The sequence below is a fragment of the Muscardinus avellanarius genome (genome assembly GCF_963383645.1).
Source record: "Muscardinus avellanarius genome assembly, chromosome: 17".
In the NCBI taxonomy this organism is placed as follows: Eukaryota; Metazoa; Chordata; class Mammalia; order Rodentia; family Gliridae; genus Muscardinus; species Muscardinus avellanarius.
Window position 1 is genome coordinate 43,249,831 of NC_137803.1, and position 20,350 is coordinate 43,270,180.

Below are 20,350 nucleotides of genomic sequence, written 5' to 3' on the forward strand. Positions count from 1 at the left end.
TGATTAGCTTCTCTTTCCCCTTTCCCTCTAACTCACTGACTGACACGCTAAAAACTCACACTAGCTGTATATGAATGTGGAGTACAGCCTCCTTCTCTACTTGCTGGTGAGAGTGAGGCATGTGTCCACCTTGCCTTCACCAGAAAATAGCAGAGATGTATTTGGTGTTATTTAAAAGAGAATCAATAAGTGCAATACCAAGTGCCATTTCAAACAGATTTTTCAGTCTTGTAAATAATCTGCCCTATTTATTTTGCTTTCCTTCAAGATTAATCAGAAGTGAAATAAATTATATTTTGCAAAATTCACATATTCACTGGATAAAGATTTTTTTCTAATAAATTTGGGAGCATTTTGTATAAAAATTTTCAAAGAGTTATTTTGTGTATATTTATAGCCTCTATGCTTCACAGTAATAATTCAGAAAAGAAAGTCATTCAAGAATGAGAATATGGAAATGCTCAACCAAGTAATAGAGCACATGAGATTTGAAAAGAACAGTAAAAATGTGTAGATAAATGAGAGTGCCTTCAAGTAGCTTTCATATTAGGACTTCAAAGACCTTCTTTTCTCTTGTTTTGAAGAGTTCAGTAGTTAGATTTGTGCAATAGTTTCATTTGTTTGCATAAAGCATAACAATAGGGGTAATGAAATGAGAAAGAGGCTTAAAAATAATTCATGTATTATTTCCTTCATTTAATTTCTACTTGCCTGAATAGGAGCAAATGAATGTCAAGAACAAAACGTAAGTGTTGTATTTACAAAAGTTGTGCTTTATTATGAATCTGGACTTGTGGTTAAAGAGAAAAAAATACAACTTTTCATTATTTTTAAGATTTGTGCATTGAACTGATCAAAAGTTTAAAATAAATATATTAAGAATGAATATATTAAGTAAGTTGGTTGTAATTCATGGCCTTCATTCCTGTACCATATCCCATGTGAATTGATGCCTACAGATGACAATTGATGCTGCATAAGTCTACACTGGCCAGAAAACATTTTCATGAACCAAAATAGCACAGGTCACTCACAACAGAACACAGGGCAGCCTAGTTCTGGCTTTGGTATTTTGGGACCAGCATTATCATTCAAACAACAATGAGTTAATTTAAAAAAAAAAAAAAAAGGTACAGTGATTAACGCTTATAATCCCAGTACTTGGGAGGCTGAGAGTTGCAGATTTGAGAGTACCCTCACCAATTTAGGGAGAGCTTTAGCAACCTAGTAAAACTCTGTTTCAAAATAAATTTGAAAAGATAGCTGGGGATATAGGTCAGAGGTAGAATGCCCCTAAGTTCAATTCTGAGTACTAAGGAAAAAAAAATCTTCAAAACACACTCAACTTAGTTACTCAATGAACCCAACAGTGAATTGAGGCAAACCCAATAGGATCTATGCAGGTAAACACATTTTCCAAAGAGATAAACTGAGGACTGAAGGACTAAGGGCATTCCTGAGATGACTTTCCAAGTCCATTACCTAATTCATGGACAGCACAAACCACTGCACCCCCGATTTCTATATCATGCCCCCAAGTCAGAAGTTTATGTGCCAGTACTTTCTCCCTTGTAGATATAACTCCAAGAAACAATGAATATTTGCACTTATAATCAAAACTCTCACAATTTGATTGGCTCTTTGAGTTACAGTTCTCAAAGCAATGCCAGTTTATTTTATTTACATATCTTAGTATCAGTGCCTTCTGAACAAAGTAAAAGGTAATAAAAAAAATTAAATGAGAGATATATATCACCCCAAATAATTCAGGTGTAAGATAGGTTTCTCTCTCACTCTCTTTCTACATTGTCAAAGAGCACAGCCTTAAGAGTTGGCCCGGACTCATATTGATTTCCCACTGCACTGGTTTCTTAAGTGCTCTGTTGATCCGTGTCAAGCAATAAGTTCCCTGCCTGAGCGCGCACATCACCTCCCCATTTGTCCTCACCTAGATTTAAGGTGCCCATATGATGAGCTGAACAAGGACATCATTTTTCCTACTGGTGTCACTAGGCCCAAACCACTGCATGAGGGGTAGGATAACTCAGGCTGTATATGTTTTACATTGACCTCAAGATGTTACAGTAGCAGAGACAACTACCTCGCAGCACAAGCAGTGACAGGGGCTAACTATTCTGTACATCTGACTTCCCAGAGGAGATGCAAATGAAAGCAAATAGAGAAACCTGGCTTTAGTGGGTGTATGAATAATGCCCCCCTCCAGTCACCACAGTTGGGCAGAGAGAAACGGGAGAGGAGGAAGCATATTTGTGATGTTCCTGACGGTTTTCATCTTTGTTACAGAAGAGCTCCTATGCAGATAGATAGAGAATGTGTGATTGTGCTGCTAATGACATTGTACAGGAAATTAAGCATATACATTTGGAGGCGGCATTAAATCAGCAGGACCTTAATTTAAAAACTTAAAACTGTATGGAAATTCAGCTTGCTCATTGCTGTGGAATAGAAAGCTACCAAGCACCCTGAGTCTGTTTGTGGAAAGATTGCCAGCAAACCATCTTTGGGCAGAGCATCTTACTGGCTCCAAGTATATTCAGAGTTACTTCTTCCAAGACGTGACTGCCAGCCCTGACCATTTGGGAGTGTCAGTCATTGTATTAGGATGCCATCCCCATCACCAGGCAGGTGAGGGCAACTTAAGAATGGAAAACAGCATGGCAGGTTGTTCTTGACTAGTTTGTGGAATAATATTATGTAAAATTAATCAGAAGGGGTTGGGTTTGAAACCGCTGGGAACACACCACTGAGCCAGAGTGTAGGGATCGCTGAGTTGGTGGGGAGCCGCTCTGTGCTTATGCTGCCTTCTTCCTTCTGATGGAGTCACACTTTGTGCATTTTGAGTAAGCAAATAGCTGAGGAGCCAAAGTATGAATTCCTAAGATGGAAATTTTTATACCTCTTTTTTTTCTTAATTCCAGTTATGCCATACAACAGTGCCCACCACTGTGTCGTGGAGGTAGAGAACTTCTTGTTCGTGTTGGGTGGAGAAGACCAATGGAATCCCAATGGTAACTATTGAATAACTTTAATTGTATATGTTTGTATTAGTCAGCTTCACATTACTGCAGTAAAATAGCTGAGACAACTATGAAGAGAAAAGGTTTGCTTAGCTCACAGAGGTGGAGGTCCGGAGGCATGGATGTCTGCACTGCCTCAGTTCTGGTGAGGTCAATGGAGGGCACACATCATGTGGGATGTGAATGTAGGTGCAAAAGAGTCACATCATAAGTGGGGACAGGAGTGGACAAGGCCCCGCAATCCCTTCTGAGGACAAAGCCCCAATGAACTATAATGACTTCCCCAAATGCCCCACCTCCAGAAGGATCCACCATCTCTCAGATGCACCACCCTAGAGATCAAGCTTTGAACACATGGACCTTGGAGGATACTTGTACAAACCACAGTGAGTGTTCAACAAGTATAAAAGGCACTAGTGTCAGTCCATTTTATGATTAGTCCTCTCCTTTAATACATAGTTTATATACATATAATTAGTTGAATAGTTATGTTCCCAATTAAAAGCAAATTTAAAAAGAAAATTGGGCCCATGATGGGGGTCGGTCGTGGAGCTAACTGAGGACAGATGTAGCAGAGCATCCCTTGTCGACTGCCTGGGGATTTGGCTTCGCAGCGCTGCCCAGCCCCCTCTTCTCATCCATCCCCTGAGGAATGCCTCAGGCATAAGCACAGGCTCCCTAGAGGAAGGTAGCAAGCTGCAGCTGTGACGAATTCTCACCACCTTCGCCACCGGTTCTCTCCCCTCTTATCACCCTGACAATGCTGCTGTAATCAATAAGTATTCTCTTCAGTCGTGCTGTACACAACTGTGGCTGAAGTTGTTCTGCCGCAGGCAGTGCCACTCTGGTCTCTGTGCCTTTCGCAAGCACTTCTTCCATAGGCTACCCCACCATCCTCCTCACTGGTGTGATTACTTCATAAATGTACCACATAGAAAATTTAAACCTTTCAATGCACTTCCCAAGCCCAACACATAAAGAACACTTGCCTTTCAGAATATGCAAAGTTTTCAAGATATTTTTGGAAAGCTTGCACACGAAGGAAGAGTTGCAGTTGTCGCCTTCTGTATAACAGAGATAATTATGACTGTGAAACCATAGAACAGCTTGCAGGTACACATTCTTACTTTACAATCCCAGAACATCCAGCCGAAATTACATATACTGCATATATTTTATTGTGAATGCTTTCTTTCAGCATCTGCACCACTACAAATTATAGAAAAATTGTTACATCTGTTCACTCTAGAAACTCTTAAAGGGAAACAACTCAGGCCGACCACCAAAAAAATGTCTTTGGAAAAAGGCGGGGACATTCTTTCTCAAGACCTGCAGTTCTCTTCTGTCTCCTTGTCCAGTGTTGGGAAGGAGATGGCTCCTGGGCATTTGTGAGAAACAGACTCAGAACAGGAACAAGAATGATAGTGACATTTCTCCTCTAGCTCATCTTTGTAATGATGGATTCCATGGGTTACCAGAAGACCTTCACTTACATACAAACTACTATAAACACCCCACGTGCAGCTCATCTTATCCTTCCTTAGAAGTGATTTAAACAGAACATTTATCAACCATCAAGTTGATCTAAGCAAATTATCTGCAGCAGAAGGCCATATTAAAACTTAAACGTAAACCAGGCACAGTGGTACATACCTGTAATTCTGGAAATTGGGAGATTGAGGCAGGTGGATTGCAGGTTCAAGACCAGCTTCAACAACTTAGTGAGACCCTGTTTCAAAAATTTAAAGAAGAGAGTGGTTGGGAGTATAGCCTGGAAGTAGAATGTCTCTAGGGTCAATCCTCAGTGCCAAACAGAGAATAAAGAAAGAAGAGAGAGAGAGAGAGAGAGAGAGAGAGAGAGAGAGAGAGAGAGAGGAAGGGGGAAGGGAAAAGAAGGGAAGGGTAAGAAGTCTATGTAATCCTACAGTTCTCTGCCTTTTTCTCTCTTCTCAGGTGGAACATAACTCTCTTTTTACAAAACACTGAACCTTCAATTCCTATGAGTCTTACTTTAATCAGTAATTCAGAAAACCTGCTCTCTCTCTCTCTATATATATATATATATATATATATATATATATCCTGTAACTGCTTGTTGTTTAATGTTAGATCAAAATACATGTAAGCTAGGTACGGTGGTACTTGCCTTGTAGTACTTTGGAGACTGAGACAGAAGGAAGGCAGGTTCAAGGTCAGCCTCAGCAACGTAGGAAGGCCTTCAGCAACTTAGCGAGACCCTGTTTCAAAACAAAAACTAAAATAGGTCTGGGGGTATAGTTCGGAAGAAGGGCATCCTTGAATTCAGTCCCTAGTACCAAAAATAAATCAACTAATTAATTTAAAAAATTAAAAATCTAAGAAAATTAGGTAAGTAATATAGGAGAATTTAAAGGACATATTCTTTCCTCTAGACTAGAGCATCAAGATTTAATCTTTGAACTAATTCAGACTCCCCATAAAACGATGTCACTAGACTACAGTGATTTTCTTCCTCTCACCCCTGAGAAAAGTAGCAATAGGGCTTAAAGGCTCACAGGCAGATGCTGAGAGAAGACTGTCAAAAGCCACAACTGCATTAAATACAGAGATGTCGGTGCTCAGTGAGCAACACATGAATATTCACATGGATAATTCTCATCAGAGCAAGGTATTGAGTGCTTTAGAAGATGATTATTAATGCTAATCATATGACTCTTTGCTTTAACCACTAAGAAGTTCAGAATTAACGTATAGTAAAGCTTTAATTATTGTAGTTTAATTTTACTTTAAGTCTCAGTACAGGTCTAGCAGCTCTCTCTTTCTGTAAGATCCCTTTTTAGAATTTTGGAAGCTGACCATTCTGTTCCTCTTTCATTTTGCACATGGTGTCACTTAACATAGGTCTGGGCAAGACCAGTGAAACACTGTCTTGGTCTCCTAATAAGAAGAGAATTGGTTAGCCAGGTATGGTGGTGCATGCGTGTAATCCCAGTTCTTGGGAGGCTGAGACAGAACAATCACAAATTTGAGGATAGCTCAACAACTTAGCAAGCCTCTTAGCAACCTAGAAAGACCCTGTTTTGAAACAAAAATAAAAATGGCTGGGGGTGTAACATGGAGGTAGAATGTCTCTGGTCTCAATCCCTAGTACTGAAAAGAAAAATAGGGTTGTGCATGGTGGTACATGTTTGTAATCCCAGCATTAGGAGACAAAGATGGCCTCAGCTACTTAGCAAGGCCCTTCGAAATTCAGTGAGACCCTGTTTCAAAAATAAAAAGACTCAAAAATAGGGCTAGGGGTATAGCTCGGAGGTACAATGTCCCTGGGTCCATCCCCATTACTGAAAAAAAAAAAAGAAAGAAAGTAAAGCAAGCAAGCAAGCAAGAAAGAAGAAAGGAAAGAAGAAAAATAAGGAAAGGAAGAAAGAAAAAAGAGAGGGAGGGGTGTCTGAGGTGTTTCCTTAAATTAAATACAAAATTGTAAGTATTAATACATGCTCAAAAGATACATTAAGTGCTCATCAAAGACAAATATAATTTTATTTACTGGTGATCCTGGATTACAACACCAAATTTTAAGTGAGTAAATATAAATTGTTAGTAGAACTATAAGCAGGATACATACATATATATACACACACATAAGCTTTTCTAGTCAGGTACAGTATAAACATTAACTCCTATCAACTTCTTTCTGTCATTAGCAATATGAATGCATTTAATATTCTAAGAACATGTGTGTATTTTGTCAGTGCCCCACCTACAGAGACCCGATTCATATCTATCATTTAACTGTTAACTGATTCCCAAACAACTGCTCACAGGGACTTCTGCCCCCTCGCCACTGACTGGAAACTGCCATCCTTACCCCATTTACCACCTTGCCTGAGTACTTCTCAATAATGGTGCGCAGTGGAGGACATCAGCACCAAGAGAAGTGGACAAAGAGAAAGAAAATGAAAAGGATATGAAAACATATAATCCAGGATGCCCGTGTACATGGCCCCACTCCCTAAGTGCTGGTCTCTCAACAGTATGTCACAGTGGAGGAGAGAATAACCTCATTCCATCCACCTCCCTCACTGTGCCAATCTTCTTAAGGCTCATTCCCCCTCCACTCCCCCTCTGTCATCTCTCTATGCCACCCTTCTTTCTGTCCTCCACTCCTCCATCCCTGACCCTCTCTCACACCAGTAATCTACCTCTGGGAACTCCTTCACCTCCCACCACTTCACACCAAGCCCAGCTGCACCTTTCTCTCTGACAAGGCCACTACCGTTATGACTGGGAAAGAGCGCTGCTGTTTCTACCACTGCTGCTCTGCCTGTAGGCCCTCTCTGCCCCACCGCCAAAGGAGGCCCATTTTTCTTCGAAATGGAAGTTCTAAACCAAACTTCTTAAAGAAACATTCCTCACATGCTAGATAGGCTCTGCATTCCTATGGATAGTAATAGTCTTCACATAAGAATTAACCTTGGAACTTGACTATCAAGGAGACTTTTCTACAAGGGAATTACTGCAAATTCCACAGAAATTTCCTCAAACGCCAGCCCTACACATAATCCTCTCTAGAATTAGAGCTTCCTTCTGTGCAACCCAAGCCTTCTGAGCTGTCCTCTTGCCCTGGCATTCTTATCTCTTTGTTCAAATCACCAGATAAATCTCAATTTTTCACCCACCCTGACAATCTTCTCTCTCACATAATACCTAGAACTCCTGATATCACATCAGCGAAATCCCTAAAATTCTTAAGCTCTCCTTCGAGCATTTTTTCTGCTTCCTTTCTACTCAAAACCAGGCTATTTTCTGAGAGTATTGCTCTCCCAGCACCCATTCTAATGAGGGCTCGTTTCTCTCTTTCCCCCACACAGTGCATATCACTGGAGGCAGGTAGCTTTTCTTCCTCATCTTCAACACCACTCCCACATTCTCCAAGTCCCTGCTACCTTAAAGGATGTCTTCAGATTATAAGACCTGCTGTGGCAGATGTGCTTTGCTTTCCTGTAAATGTTCCGTCGTCCCCTTGGACATACACTTCTGCAGTGCCTGTCACCTCCTCGTGTTTTCACTTCCCTCTCAGAGGGCTTCAGTTCCGGGGCCCATCTCGAGCACCCCTCTCGCTTTTGCTCTCACTGTCTCTCTTTCTCCCCTTCCACTATATTTGCCTAGCAGTGCTGATTCTGGTTAAACTCAACTCTCTTCCACCTCTCCCTTGCTCTTAAATGTGGAGAAGAAAAGCACACAGCCACAGTGGCTACTCGTAGAGTCACTGCACCACCACGCCTGGTTCTTTTTGAGATTCCGAGTGATGAAATCATACATGCGCACAGCACTTGGTGTATTTCTACTAACCAGCCTGTCACTTTCGTTGTTACCTATATATTCGATTTTCCTCCTATTACCGTTTCTGTGCAAATCTAGGGTCTGTTCCTCAGTTGTTCTTAGCTGCTCAAGGACTTTCCAGTATTTCTTGACTAAAAAAAGAAAAGAAAACCACCAAATAAACTTTCTGTGGAGGCTGCATCTAGCAGCTGCCATCCTCATTTCCCTGCAAAAGTCCTATGAAGCACTGTTTACCCTCTTACCTTACTTTTCTTGCCTCTTATTGTCTCCTGACTGGTTCTGCCTCAGGCTTTCAGCCCCACTAGTTCACTAAAGCAAGGCTTTTCAAAGCCGTCAACCTTCCACGTCACCACGCGCTGTGACAGTTCTCATTGCCTACCTCTTTATTTTCAAAGTTGCACTTGGCTTTCAAAATACCATGCCTTCCCTCCTCTCCCTGACAATCCCTTTCCTTTGGTGGTGTTTCTTCTCTTTCAAGGGTCACTCTCAGGACCCCGTTACCTTCCCATTCTACACTCTTTCCCTAAGTGATTACATCCAGTCTCATGGTTTTAAGTAATAACTCTGAACAAATTGCTCCAAAATTTGCATGTGTAACCTTATTTAGCCAGAAGCTCACCAGATGTTTCCTGTTTGAAATCCTATAGGTCTTTCAAGGTTAGGTACAAACCAGGGTTCATAACTTCTCTCCCCAGCTTCTCTCCCCGCTCCTACTTGGTCTTTGCCACCCCACAAATTGTGTGACCTTTTATCCAGTTATTTGGGCTAAAAACCCAGCAGCCATCTACACTGGCCAGAGCTATAAGTTAGAACATGTTTCTCACCTGCTCGAAACCTTCCATAACTACCTGTCCTTTAATAAAATACAAAATCCTACACTGATCCACAAGCGTGGTGTATTCTGGATCTGGACATCTCTCTGATGTCTGTCAACACAGGGACTTTAAACTCACCTGCTCCACGTCTTGTGAGGCTCATTCTGTAGACACATGCAAAGCTCGCAGCAGACGTCTGTCAGCAGGTGACCATCGACTTCAGCTGGCCTCTCCTCCGTCACTCCTGGCTTTCCTCTTCTTTATAACATTTGCTTCATTCGCTTGTATTTGATATCATATTATTTGTTTATTCACTTACAAAGCTGTGAACCTTGTCATTCTTTTACACTGATATTTTCTCACTGTCTTGAGCACACAAGTCACTTAGTTGGTATGCCATATATATTTGTGCAATTAATAATTTGGTTGTGTGTCCATGCCCCCCGTCCCCTATGTGTTTTCCCCTGCAGTGAAGTCTGGCATTTATATCTCCATGTTTAGCTACACATATATGAATGAAAGTAGCTTTTGGGGTTAAGGCCTCAGGTGCTTGAGATGATTACCATCGCCAGCACTACACAGAAAAGGCACTGCACTCTTTTGCTTCCATTTCTTGCCTTGATGTCAATATGTATGCAAAATAAGGTTGATTTAATACCTTGGAGGCATTAATGTGCTTCTTAGGCCCAACAGAGAAGATAAGCTGGTTAAGCAGCTTGGAGGACTCATGCTTCCCTTTCAGCAAATGCACTGGTGTATATGTCACAGCAACTCTACTTCCCTCAGATGCACACAGAGAACTCCCATGGCATGCATGGCACAAGCCAGTTTCCCAACTCACACTCTTATTGTGGTAACTGCTACTATTTCTGTATGAACACCAAAGACTCAACCACACTGGAGCTCAGTAATGGGGAATCCAGGCATGTGTGCAAGCAGAGGCATGTAGGCAATCTCTGTCCTTTCCTTTCAATTTTGCTGTGAATGTCTTTTAAAAGCTGAATCTTAAAACTTTTTCAGGAGAAAGAAAACAATGTAAAAATCTTAAAAGTACTCTAACCAGAGATACTATACAAGGCAGTCTCTGGAACTGATAATTTATAGATAATAGCTTCTGTTTTAAAAAAACAAAATTCACTACCCTAACTTTGTGACAGAAACTAGTTTAGTAAACATATTTGCCTTTAGTATGGTTGGTTTAGTTTTATCCTAACTCATCCCAAAAATAACAAAGGGAAAAAAGAAGAAAAAAGGAATAATGTTTAGAAGGCACCTTCATTCTGACCAGTTACTTCTCAGACTGTTAGGTAGCCTCTACCTAACTGGTCTGTTTGCTACCTGGTCTAAGAGCAGAGAGGAAAGAAGGAAAGAGGAGGGGAGGGGGAAGAAAGGAAGGAAGAAAGGAAGAAAAGAAGGGTGCTAAGTATGAAAATCAACAAAGAAATCCAAGTATTAAGTGTCTTGATGTATTTTTACAGGAAAACATAGTACAAATTTTGTCAGCCGATATGATCCCCGGTTTAATAGCTGGATTCAACTTCCGCCCATGCAAGAAAGGTAAGTGTCTATTTCTTGGCTCTGAAGCATTCTCGGCTGCTTTACAGGAACCACGGTGCTAGATAGTGTTCCATGATGAGAAATGCTAAACACAGTCAAAGAAACACACAGGAGACTAAGTACAACACTTGGCCTTGACAATTTAGATTACCTGCCTTTTTAGTTCAGTAGAAAACATAATTAATAAGTCAATTGTTTGTCCCAAATTAGGAAGAAAATTTGTGTCACTTGTCTTCTTTGGTATCTTACGAACAGAGCTATCTGACTATCCTGCTCTTGATAATAATACATTTAAATTCTAAAATTGAAATATAAAACACCATTCTCACAATGATATGTATTTCCATGTAGAAATTTCAATTTTAATTTTTTTGTGGTACTGGGGGTGGAACCCAGGGGCTTTCTACCTCCGGGCTATACTCCCAGACCTATCTTGTGTTTTATTTGGAAACAGGGTCTCACTAAGTTGCTGAGAGCCTCATTAAGTAGCTGAGGCTGGCTTCGAACCTGTGCCATCCATCTGTCTCAGCCTCCCAAGCACGGGGATTACAAGCACGCACCAACATGCCAGGCTTGAATTTTTTATTTTAAACATTAAATTATTCCATATTAAATTTAGCACTCAATATTATTAGAGTTTAAAATTTAAATATTTGAAGTTCATATTTATTTAAATTTAATATCTCAGTAGTAAAGTCTCATTAATGCAGAAAGTTCACACTTGCCTCATGAAATGTCTTTAAGAACAGGTTATTTATTAGTTAAAAAATTAGTCTTGCAAAGTGTCATTTTTTTGTATTTATCTCACCCAAATCTCCTAGCTACCAAAGGACAAAATGGCATCTACATTTAGACAAAGCCTTTCCTGACTGTTACTTAGGTATGCTGGCATGTCTTCGTGTGCATATGCAAGTTTATTTGCTAGACTTCAAATGGGTTCTTTTAAAATAATATCTGAACATTCCCTTGAGAAAATCTCTAATATGATGTGACCATAAACTGCAACCTGTTTCCTCTTCTCCACTGAGCTATTTAAAGAGCAATCGATAGCATTCTTTTTTGTTCCTATTTCCTACATGACCCTCCTCCTTAACGTCTCTTTTTGAACATTCAAGTAGATTACACTTAGACCAAATTAAACACCTAATCATAAATTCAAAGTTAAAAGTAATCCTCAGAAAATACTATTTATTATTATTACTACAGCAAAGCAGCATGAATTGTGTTCTGAAGAAACTCAGTATCTATTTATTTATTTCTATACTTTTATTGGTAAATTATAGTCTTACAGTATAATGTAGTTCATAGTGATATTGACATACACGCACACAGAACTCATGTCTGTTCTATTCATATATATTTAGACTCAGCCAGGTGTGGTGCTGCACACCTGTAATCCGAGTACTTGGAAGACTGAGACAGGAGGATTACAAGGTTAAGGACAGCCTCAGAAACTTAGCAAGGCCTTTAGCAACATAGTAAGACCCTGTTTCAAAGTAAAAAGACAGAATAGGACTGGGGGTGTAGCTCAGAGGTATAACACCTGAGTTCAATCTCCCAGTACCACAATAAATAAATAAATAAATAAATAAATAAATAAATAAAGACTTTTTAAGAAGATTAAAAGCGTTACACTGAAAAGGGTGAAACAGGATACACTAAGGATCACAGGTACATTTAGGAATGTCTAGTTCAATTGTACCTCAAGAAGTAATTATAAATTAATATCCTGACCAACTTCATGACCATAAGTTTCCTGGGGTCTTTCTCCAGAGCACCCTGTTTCTCTATTTGGGGATTATTTCCCCTAGTTGCTGTTGCTGTAATTGTATTATTTTACTCTTTAATCAAAACCATTCAAAAAAGTTTTACTTAAAAAATCTATCAATACATGTTTGAAATGTGATCATCTCGTCACCACAGTCCCCTTTGCTGGGGGCTGTACACCACGATAATTAACCTTCACGCCTTCAGTTTGGGAGGCATAACTCACGTCGCGGTCAATTATCTCACTGTAGAGCCCCTAAGGATGGGAAGTATTGCTGCAAAACCTAATTAGTAATTTTTTTTAAATGTGTATTGTTTACTTGATAGTCTATAATGACTTCCTCTGAGGCACTATGGCCTATCATGGCAGGGTCCTACTTAGACAATTTTTAGCAGCTCATTGACCTGATAAAAAGACCTGCCATGGTCTGTCGGCGCCTGGCAGCCACCGTTGACAGGATGGACTGTTTAACGTTTCTTTTGAAGTCATTATGGTATATCATGTCAGGTCCCTAGTAAAAGAAGGTTTTGTTTCTTTCTTTCTTTTTTTTTTTTTAGATTTAGAGCAATCAACTCCATAGACCAAATAAAGAGCTCCTTACAGAGCTGAGTGGGAAAAGGCAGTTCTCACAAATGCCCAGTCAATCTTCCAGCTCCATCCCGCCTATGGGTTGGGTGACCCAGCAGCAATCCATACTTCAAATGATATTTTTCTGTCATTGTCAGGCTTCCATTTAAAATAGCAACAACCATCACTGGACTAATTGGTGGTTAAACATATAGGAAATTAACCTAAAATATACAAGACATTCTTTAGATTAAAAATTTATTGGAACATATAATTGAGTCAACTTTGTAATACATAGTTTATGAATCAAACCAAAAGTCCCCACCTGCCTTTTTTATGCTACTACTAAATTGATAAGAAATTATTATACTGAGAAGTTACCAACTGATTTGAGAATGATAGAAGCATATGGTAAGCCACCTCTCATTGCCAGGATAACTCCTTCTTACAGAGCTGGCTGAACAGATTGCTGGTATATCTTACCTAATCAGAGCTTCCAAGGGAGTACAGTAAAAGTGCTGAGCACACTCCCAGGACAGCAGGGAAGTGGGCACGTGGCCTCTAGGCTTTCCTAACCATGGTCAGCTCATGACTCTCATGCCTGCTAGCTCTGAGCTCACTGACAAATAATTGGATGAAAATATAAATTAAGTGTAATGCTGATTAATTGCTTTGGTTTCAGATTTAGAACTTGATTCTGCAGGAAGGAGGAAAACTTGAATCAGTAGAAAATGCTTTGGAAATTTTCATTTTTCAACAAAATAGACACTTAATGGAGATCTTACCCACTTGCTAGTCTAAAAGATAGGAAAAAAGAAAAATTTGTTTGGAGAACAACAGGGCTTCTGCATGACAGTAGCAAAAGGCTAGAAGCTAATACATCAAAACTGCATCCAGCCGGGTGTGGTGGTGCAGGTTTGTAATCCCCGCGCTTGGGAGGCGGAGACAGGAGGATCGCGCAGGTTCGAAGTCAGCTGCGCTGTCTTCAGAGACCCTGTTTCCAAAAATAAAATAGGTCTGGGAGTGTAGCCCGAAGGTAAAGGGCTTCCAGGAACCCCAGTACCACCACAAAATAAAAAAACTGCATCCAAATGTAAATGCTGCTTCCAATGGCCTACAAGAAACTACAGGAGACAAAATTCTGTTTGAGAAATCTGTTGTTTTTAACCTGGTGATGGAAGTCAACAATTCAAGCTGAGATCAGATTATAGTAATTTAATCTCATGCTTGAGCATTCTAAGGCACAGCCAGGACCTGTTAAATAAGCAGAGCTTAAAGTATATTTGCAGAAGTTACTTGTTAGTCTCTTTTTAACTTACCTCAGAAATAGCAAATATTGCCTCTGGGAGGGCAAGTGAAGAAAATAAGAGGAAGAAATGAACAATTTGAAATACAAATAATATAATCCCACTGAGGAATATTTAATAGTCTTGAAGTCATTTTCCCAAATAACATTATAATCTAAGGCAAGTGTACTCTTCATATGAGAAGTAGGGGAAGGAGTATTCCCAAGAGAAATCTGGTTTGGTAAACATTTTAACCCAGGCAAACATTCACAGTTGCTGGCAGACGATTAATAATCAGGCCTTTCTATAATGCATCGCGGGAACTCTCATTTGGGGCATGCAAGAGAGTAAATCCATGACTCTCGATCTTGACTGTTGGAATTTCTACATAAAGATGCACTTTCCATCTTTATGTAGAAATGAAACCTACTGACTCCTCCTATTTAGATCCTAAGAGTGACACTGTGTGGATAAAGACAGGAGTACACAAGGATTGTCATATTGGAAGAATAACTTGGCTAAAAACCTGCAGTTTCTGACAGGCTAACTCTGTCACAAGGAAAGAACCAAATCTAAACAGTGAGAAGACTGAAATTTAGGCTAGATAAAAAGGAGTACACACTACCAACCAGGACCTCTCTCTTACTCTTCACAATCTAACTCAGTTATTCTAGACTCAAATAATTATGGTCACCATTGTGACCCTACAACCCAAAGAGGTTAAAGATGGTCACCAAGTGCTATTTTATTACCACTATGAACTATATTATGATGTGAGACTATAATATACCAATAAAAGTATAAAATAAAGATGGCAGTTAGTGAAATAAGCAAATTTATTATTTCAGGTACCCTAAGTTCTGTCATAGAACCATTTGGAAGGAGCATATTGACCTATCTTGTGTTAATGTTGCAAAGAAATATGTTAATTTAGGGCAGATTTTTATAGGCTGGAGAAGGTAAATGCACTAGTAAATTAACTTTGACCTATCTTATTTAATGAGAGAGCCATTGAAATCTGGTCAGATTCAACAAGTGGTTCTGTATGTACTTAATTTTACAATTGTTTTTAAACATAATTTTATATTTAGATGAATTTTTACTCCCTATTATGGGAAGTACCATTTTTAGATAAGAAATCCTTTTGATTGTCTGATTAAAATTTATAAAGCATCTTACTCAAAAAATACACATGTGAAAATACACACACACAATTTTATTACAATTCAGTTTCCTGGCCCCCTCAGAAGACATAGATCCATGTCAACAATCCTTACTCTATGAAATCTTCATTTCCTTTCTATTTCTCTCTCTCCCTCTTTTACCATTATTGTTATTCTTTATCATCTTTCTAAACTTTTCATACCATGTTTCTTTCAAAAACATAAAATCTAGCAAAAATAAACATAGCCAAAATATTACTTTAACATTTTCAATGATGAGCTGGGCGTGGTGGTGTACACTTATAATCCCCACGCTTGGGAGGCAGAAACAGGAGGATCGCGCAGGTTCGAAGCCAGCTGTGCTGGCTTAAGAGACCCTGTTTCCAAAATTTAAAAAAAAAGGTCTGGGAGTGCAGCCCAGAGGTAGAAGGGCTTCCAGAAACCCCAGTACCATCAAAAAAAAATATATATATATATATATATCAATGATGGCTATCAGGACAATTTCAGGACTACCAAGTTAAAAAAAAAAATGAATCCATTACCACCTATAATAAATACCAGACCTACATGGCAGTAAACCATCTAAGGAAACATTAAGGAATTTGGTCACCAGTTAAAAGAAAAGTTTTTAGAAAAAGTTTGCATGCAAGCATATTGATAGCCAATTAAAAATGTCTTATTCTGGCAATACTGACAGTTCCCGAGAATTTGCACATAATCACAAACATCCTGTATGGAAAGTATCATCATCATCTCCATGTTACTAATGACCAGTCTGAGGCTCAGAGAGGTTCGCTACCACGTCAAAAGTCACAACCCTAGTAAATCACATAGCCAGGAGCTCTTGTTTCAGAAATCAAATTGGTAATCAGGATGCTATATGTTGTCTCCACATGTTTTAGCTTTTTGTAAATCAAACCTGGAAAATCTCCAAAGAATCAAGGTTTATCTGATTAAAAACAAACAAACAAACAAACTTCTAACAGGCTTCATATTGTAAATGACACTTCACAGGAATCTTGGAATCAATTTTTACATAGACCAGCATAAAGTATGTTCTCCAAAGGGCGTGGAACTTAATAATTATACTTATTCAATATTGGACCACATGTACCCTTGTGAAGTATATTATTCCAGTAGCATCAGTTAAAAAAAAAAAAAAGGTCAAGGACTCAGACTTTCTTAAAGTCCAAGCTTAAAGTCTCTAACTACAACTTTCTGAGTCCTCTGATTTGAACCTTCCTTCTCCCCCACCTCTCATATATTGTTAGTTGCAAATCTTATGTCTTCTTCCTCTAGTATTTCTTTTGCATCACTCCACATTTCTTTTACAAAAAGTACTATTTCAGGTCCTCAATATCTCATTCCTAAATTGTGGCCGACCTCAGAATTGATCACCCTGTCCCTAGTCCCTTTGACACAGCTTGCATCTTTTGCCTTGAATGGAATAATAATAACACATAGTCAATAGTCTCTCTTTGAAAGAGACTTTAAAAAGTATCTGATAACTTATAAGAATCAATGCCAAAAGCTATTTAGATGAAATTCCCATTATTGGCCATAGAAGAACAAATTTTGAGCATTTTATAAAGTTCAAAATGTTGTTTTATTTTCAATAGTACTTGGAGGGAAAAAAGAAAAAATGATAATTGAAGAAAAATTTTGATGATGTAGTTCTCTTATAAATTGGGAACAATGACCCTTGAAGGACCATAAAGAGAGTGAATGTCAAGATAATTTATTATTGTTACATTATCTACCTCATTTTTTACTTTGTCTTACTGAGCTATGATAGCCTTACAAGGTACCAAATATCCCAAACATTAATGAACACTTTAAGAGTGTGGAAAAGCAATAGAAAAGAGGCAAAACAAAGAAATGGTGAATTTTTCCTCTATTATCAGTTGTACATTAAAAAAAATGTTAGCCAGAACGGGCCGTGCATGCCATCACTACATCCAGTCTCAGATTTAAAAGGCAGAATATAATGTTTAAAGGTCCTCAGCCATTTCAAAATAGGAAGTTCTTTCTTCCCTGACTGAGTGAGCGTTCCTGGTCCTATTTTACAGCTCTCTTTTTTATTTTTTATTTTTTTACTGTGTATTTTCGTTTTCATTGTAGAAGAGCCAGTTTCTATGCATGTCGTCTAGATAAACATTTATATGTTATTGGTGGAAGGAACGAAACCGGCTACTTGTCCAGCGTGGAGTGCTACAACCTCGACACAAACGAGTGGCGCTACGTGTCCTCTCTGCCTCAGCCTCTGGCGGCGCATGCAGGAGCCGTGCACAACGGGAAAATATACATTTCAGGCAAGTCATTCCTCCACTTTCTGTTACAAAGCTCAGTTCCAAGGCACTTTCTTGACTTGTATGTATATGTTTAATTCACAGGAGGTGTACACAATGGAGAATATGTCCCATGGCTATATTGCTATGACCCCGTAATGGATGTCTGGGCTCGAAAACAAGATATGAACACAAAACGCGCAATCCACACTTTGGCTGTAATGAATGATCGCTTGTATGCAATTGGAGGAAATCATTTGAAAGGTCTCTTTTTTATAATCAAGTCACATTTGCATCTCATGTTTCTTGCTAAGGGGTTTTCTCGTTAGATAATCATAGTTAACCAAGTAAAAAACATGTTGACCAAATAAAACCTACTCTGTGTAAATTAGCAGTACCCTTGAGCAAGGATTTATTCTGGCTTTTCTGCAGATAGGATTATTTTAAGTTACTATATACATTAAGAAATTTAATAATGGTTTACAGAAATTAAAAATAGAAGCATTAATAACTGAAAAGCAAAATATGTTGTAATAGCGAATCTAAAGAAATAAATTATTCCTTATCAAAGTTCTAGCAGTAAATTTTTCCCAGAAAATTGTGGAGCTTTTTTTTTTTGCATTAATCATAAAGAACTTGAGTCAGAGCTACACAAAGCTAATATATGATTTTGTATTAAAGAAACCATTTAGTAGACTTTCTTGTCTAGATTTAGAACTATTTATTGAATATTAAATATCTATGACTCTCAAATTGAATTTCTTTTTCAAATACAAAACTAAAGCATAGCATTTTAAAAACACATTTTGCTTCCTTTCTTCCCTCAAATTTGTATGTAGCTGCAATTTTTGTAGTCTATGTGCACATTTATAACTCTATGGGTATATAATACAACACTGAATTTGAAAACAGTGGTATTGAAAACCTTACTGACCTACTTTGAACCTCGGTTTCCTCATCTGAAAATGAAGGAACTGCTCTAATTGAGCTCTCAAACTTCTAGTTCTGACATCTCATAGTCTATGAAACAGAACTGAGTAGAAAACAGGCTTTTTCAAGTAGAAAACTGAGTAGAAAACTGAGTAGAAAACGACCCATTCTGGCTAACATTTTTTTTAATGTACAACTGATAATAGAGGAAAAATTCACCATTTCTTTGTTTTGCCTCTTTTCTATTGCTTTTCCACACTCTTAAAGTGTTCATTAATGTTTGGGATATTTGGTACCTTGTAAGGCTATCATAGCTCAGTAACATGAAGGACATATATTTATTTTACAAAAATGTATGCATCTTAAATATGAGTTACACATAGTTTTTTATTTTTTTTCTACCACATATTTACCCTAAATATAATAAAAACTGCAGCTGGCATGGTGGGTGGTCCATGCCTATAATCTCAGTGTGTGGGAAGCTGAGGGAAAATTGCAAGTTCAAGGTTTATCAGCAACTTAGCAAAAGACTGTTTTAAAATAAGTAAAATAAAGACTTTTGAAATAAGCAAAATAGGGATTATAGCTTGGAGATAGAACACCCCTGGGTTCAATCCCCAATATCACCAAAAAAACTACAGCTGTCATTTCTATGTATATATTGCCATGTTTGTGTTCAGTACAAACATGTGCTGACGTGTGCCTGCCCCTCCTCTTTGTGCTGAGTGCTGAGTGTCTAGGGATTGTCCTCACTACTGCGACTCTGCCCTTTTTATCATCTATCATTTTTGCTAGTGTTCTTTTCTTTCAATACATGCCCGATTCCCTTGCATCAGTGTGTTTTATGTTAACTTTGTAGCTTTCTGCATTAAAATATAATTTCTTCTATTTCTTTTGCATGAGATATTGCCTAAATGTTTTAGAAACTTTTGATATTCAACATTATATCTGGACAGAAAGACTGGGTAATGACAACCTGAATAAGAAATAGCAAATACACATGGAAAGTTGGTCCACTCAGGCATCATATCTAGCAAAGGATATTGTGTCCACATGTGTGTGCCGCTCTTGGTACTTGGCACTGAGAAGGCAGACGTATCCTCAGAAGATGCTCTAGAACTTCAGAACCTGAAATTTTCCCAAATGCTCATTCTAAGAGTATATGCTTCCAAAACTGCACTGAGAATGTTCTTTTATTGTGTCAAGTTATTTGTGTTGTATGTGACTTATTTTATATAAGAAGTGACTTGTTTTGTGAAAAAAGTCAGTAGCCAGAAATAACATGGCCACCTCTTCAAGAATGAAGTTACTTGTTTTGATTTTTCTTCTCAATTATTTTTCAATAGTCAGTATATTAGTTAATTTAATATGTGTGCTGTGATTGGCTGCTAGCAGTTATTCGGGCTGCTCAATGCCACTTGGGCTTTGACTCCTAAATGGTAGGCAGGGCTTCAGGAGAGCCCAGGAGCCTACATGGTTCTTGTGACCTGGTTATACCCTAGCCTCTGAGAAGCTTTATCAGAAATGGAAGGAGAATTCCCTTAATGAAAGGCACTCAGCCCCCTGTTCTAAACCTTGGTCCTTGAGAAATATTAGAAACCATTCACATCATT

The 20,350-nt window shown here is 38.6% G+C and overlaps 1 protein-coding gene across 1 annotated transcript in view; it reads left to right on the forward strand.

Moving 5' to 3' along the window:
- KLHL14 (kelch like family member 14) overlaps positions 1-20,350 on the forward strand; it is a gene marked incomplete at its 3' end in the record, with an annotated part of 116,536 nt that overhangs the window by 92,343 nt on the left and 3,843 nt on the right. Inside the window, exons 3-6 of the mRNA XM_080714415.1 lie at positions 2,940-3,029; positions 10,654-10,732; positions 17,641-17,831; positions 17,913-18,071. Coding sequence (XP_080570541.1) covers positions 2,940-3,029; positions 10,654-10,732; positions 17,641-17,831; positions 17,913-18,071 — 519 coding nt within the window. The remainder of the gene's footprint in view (positions 1-2,939; positions 3,030-10,653; positions 10,733-17,640; positions 17,832-17,912; positions 18,072-20,350) is intronic.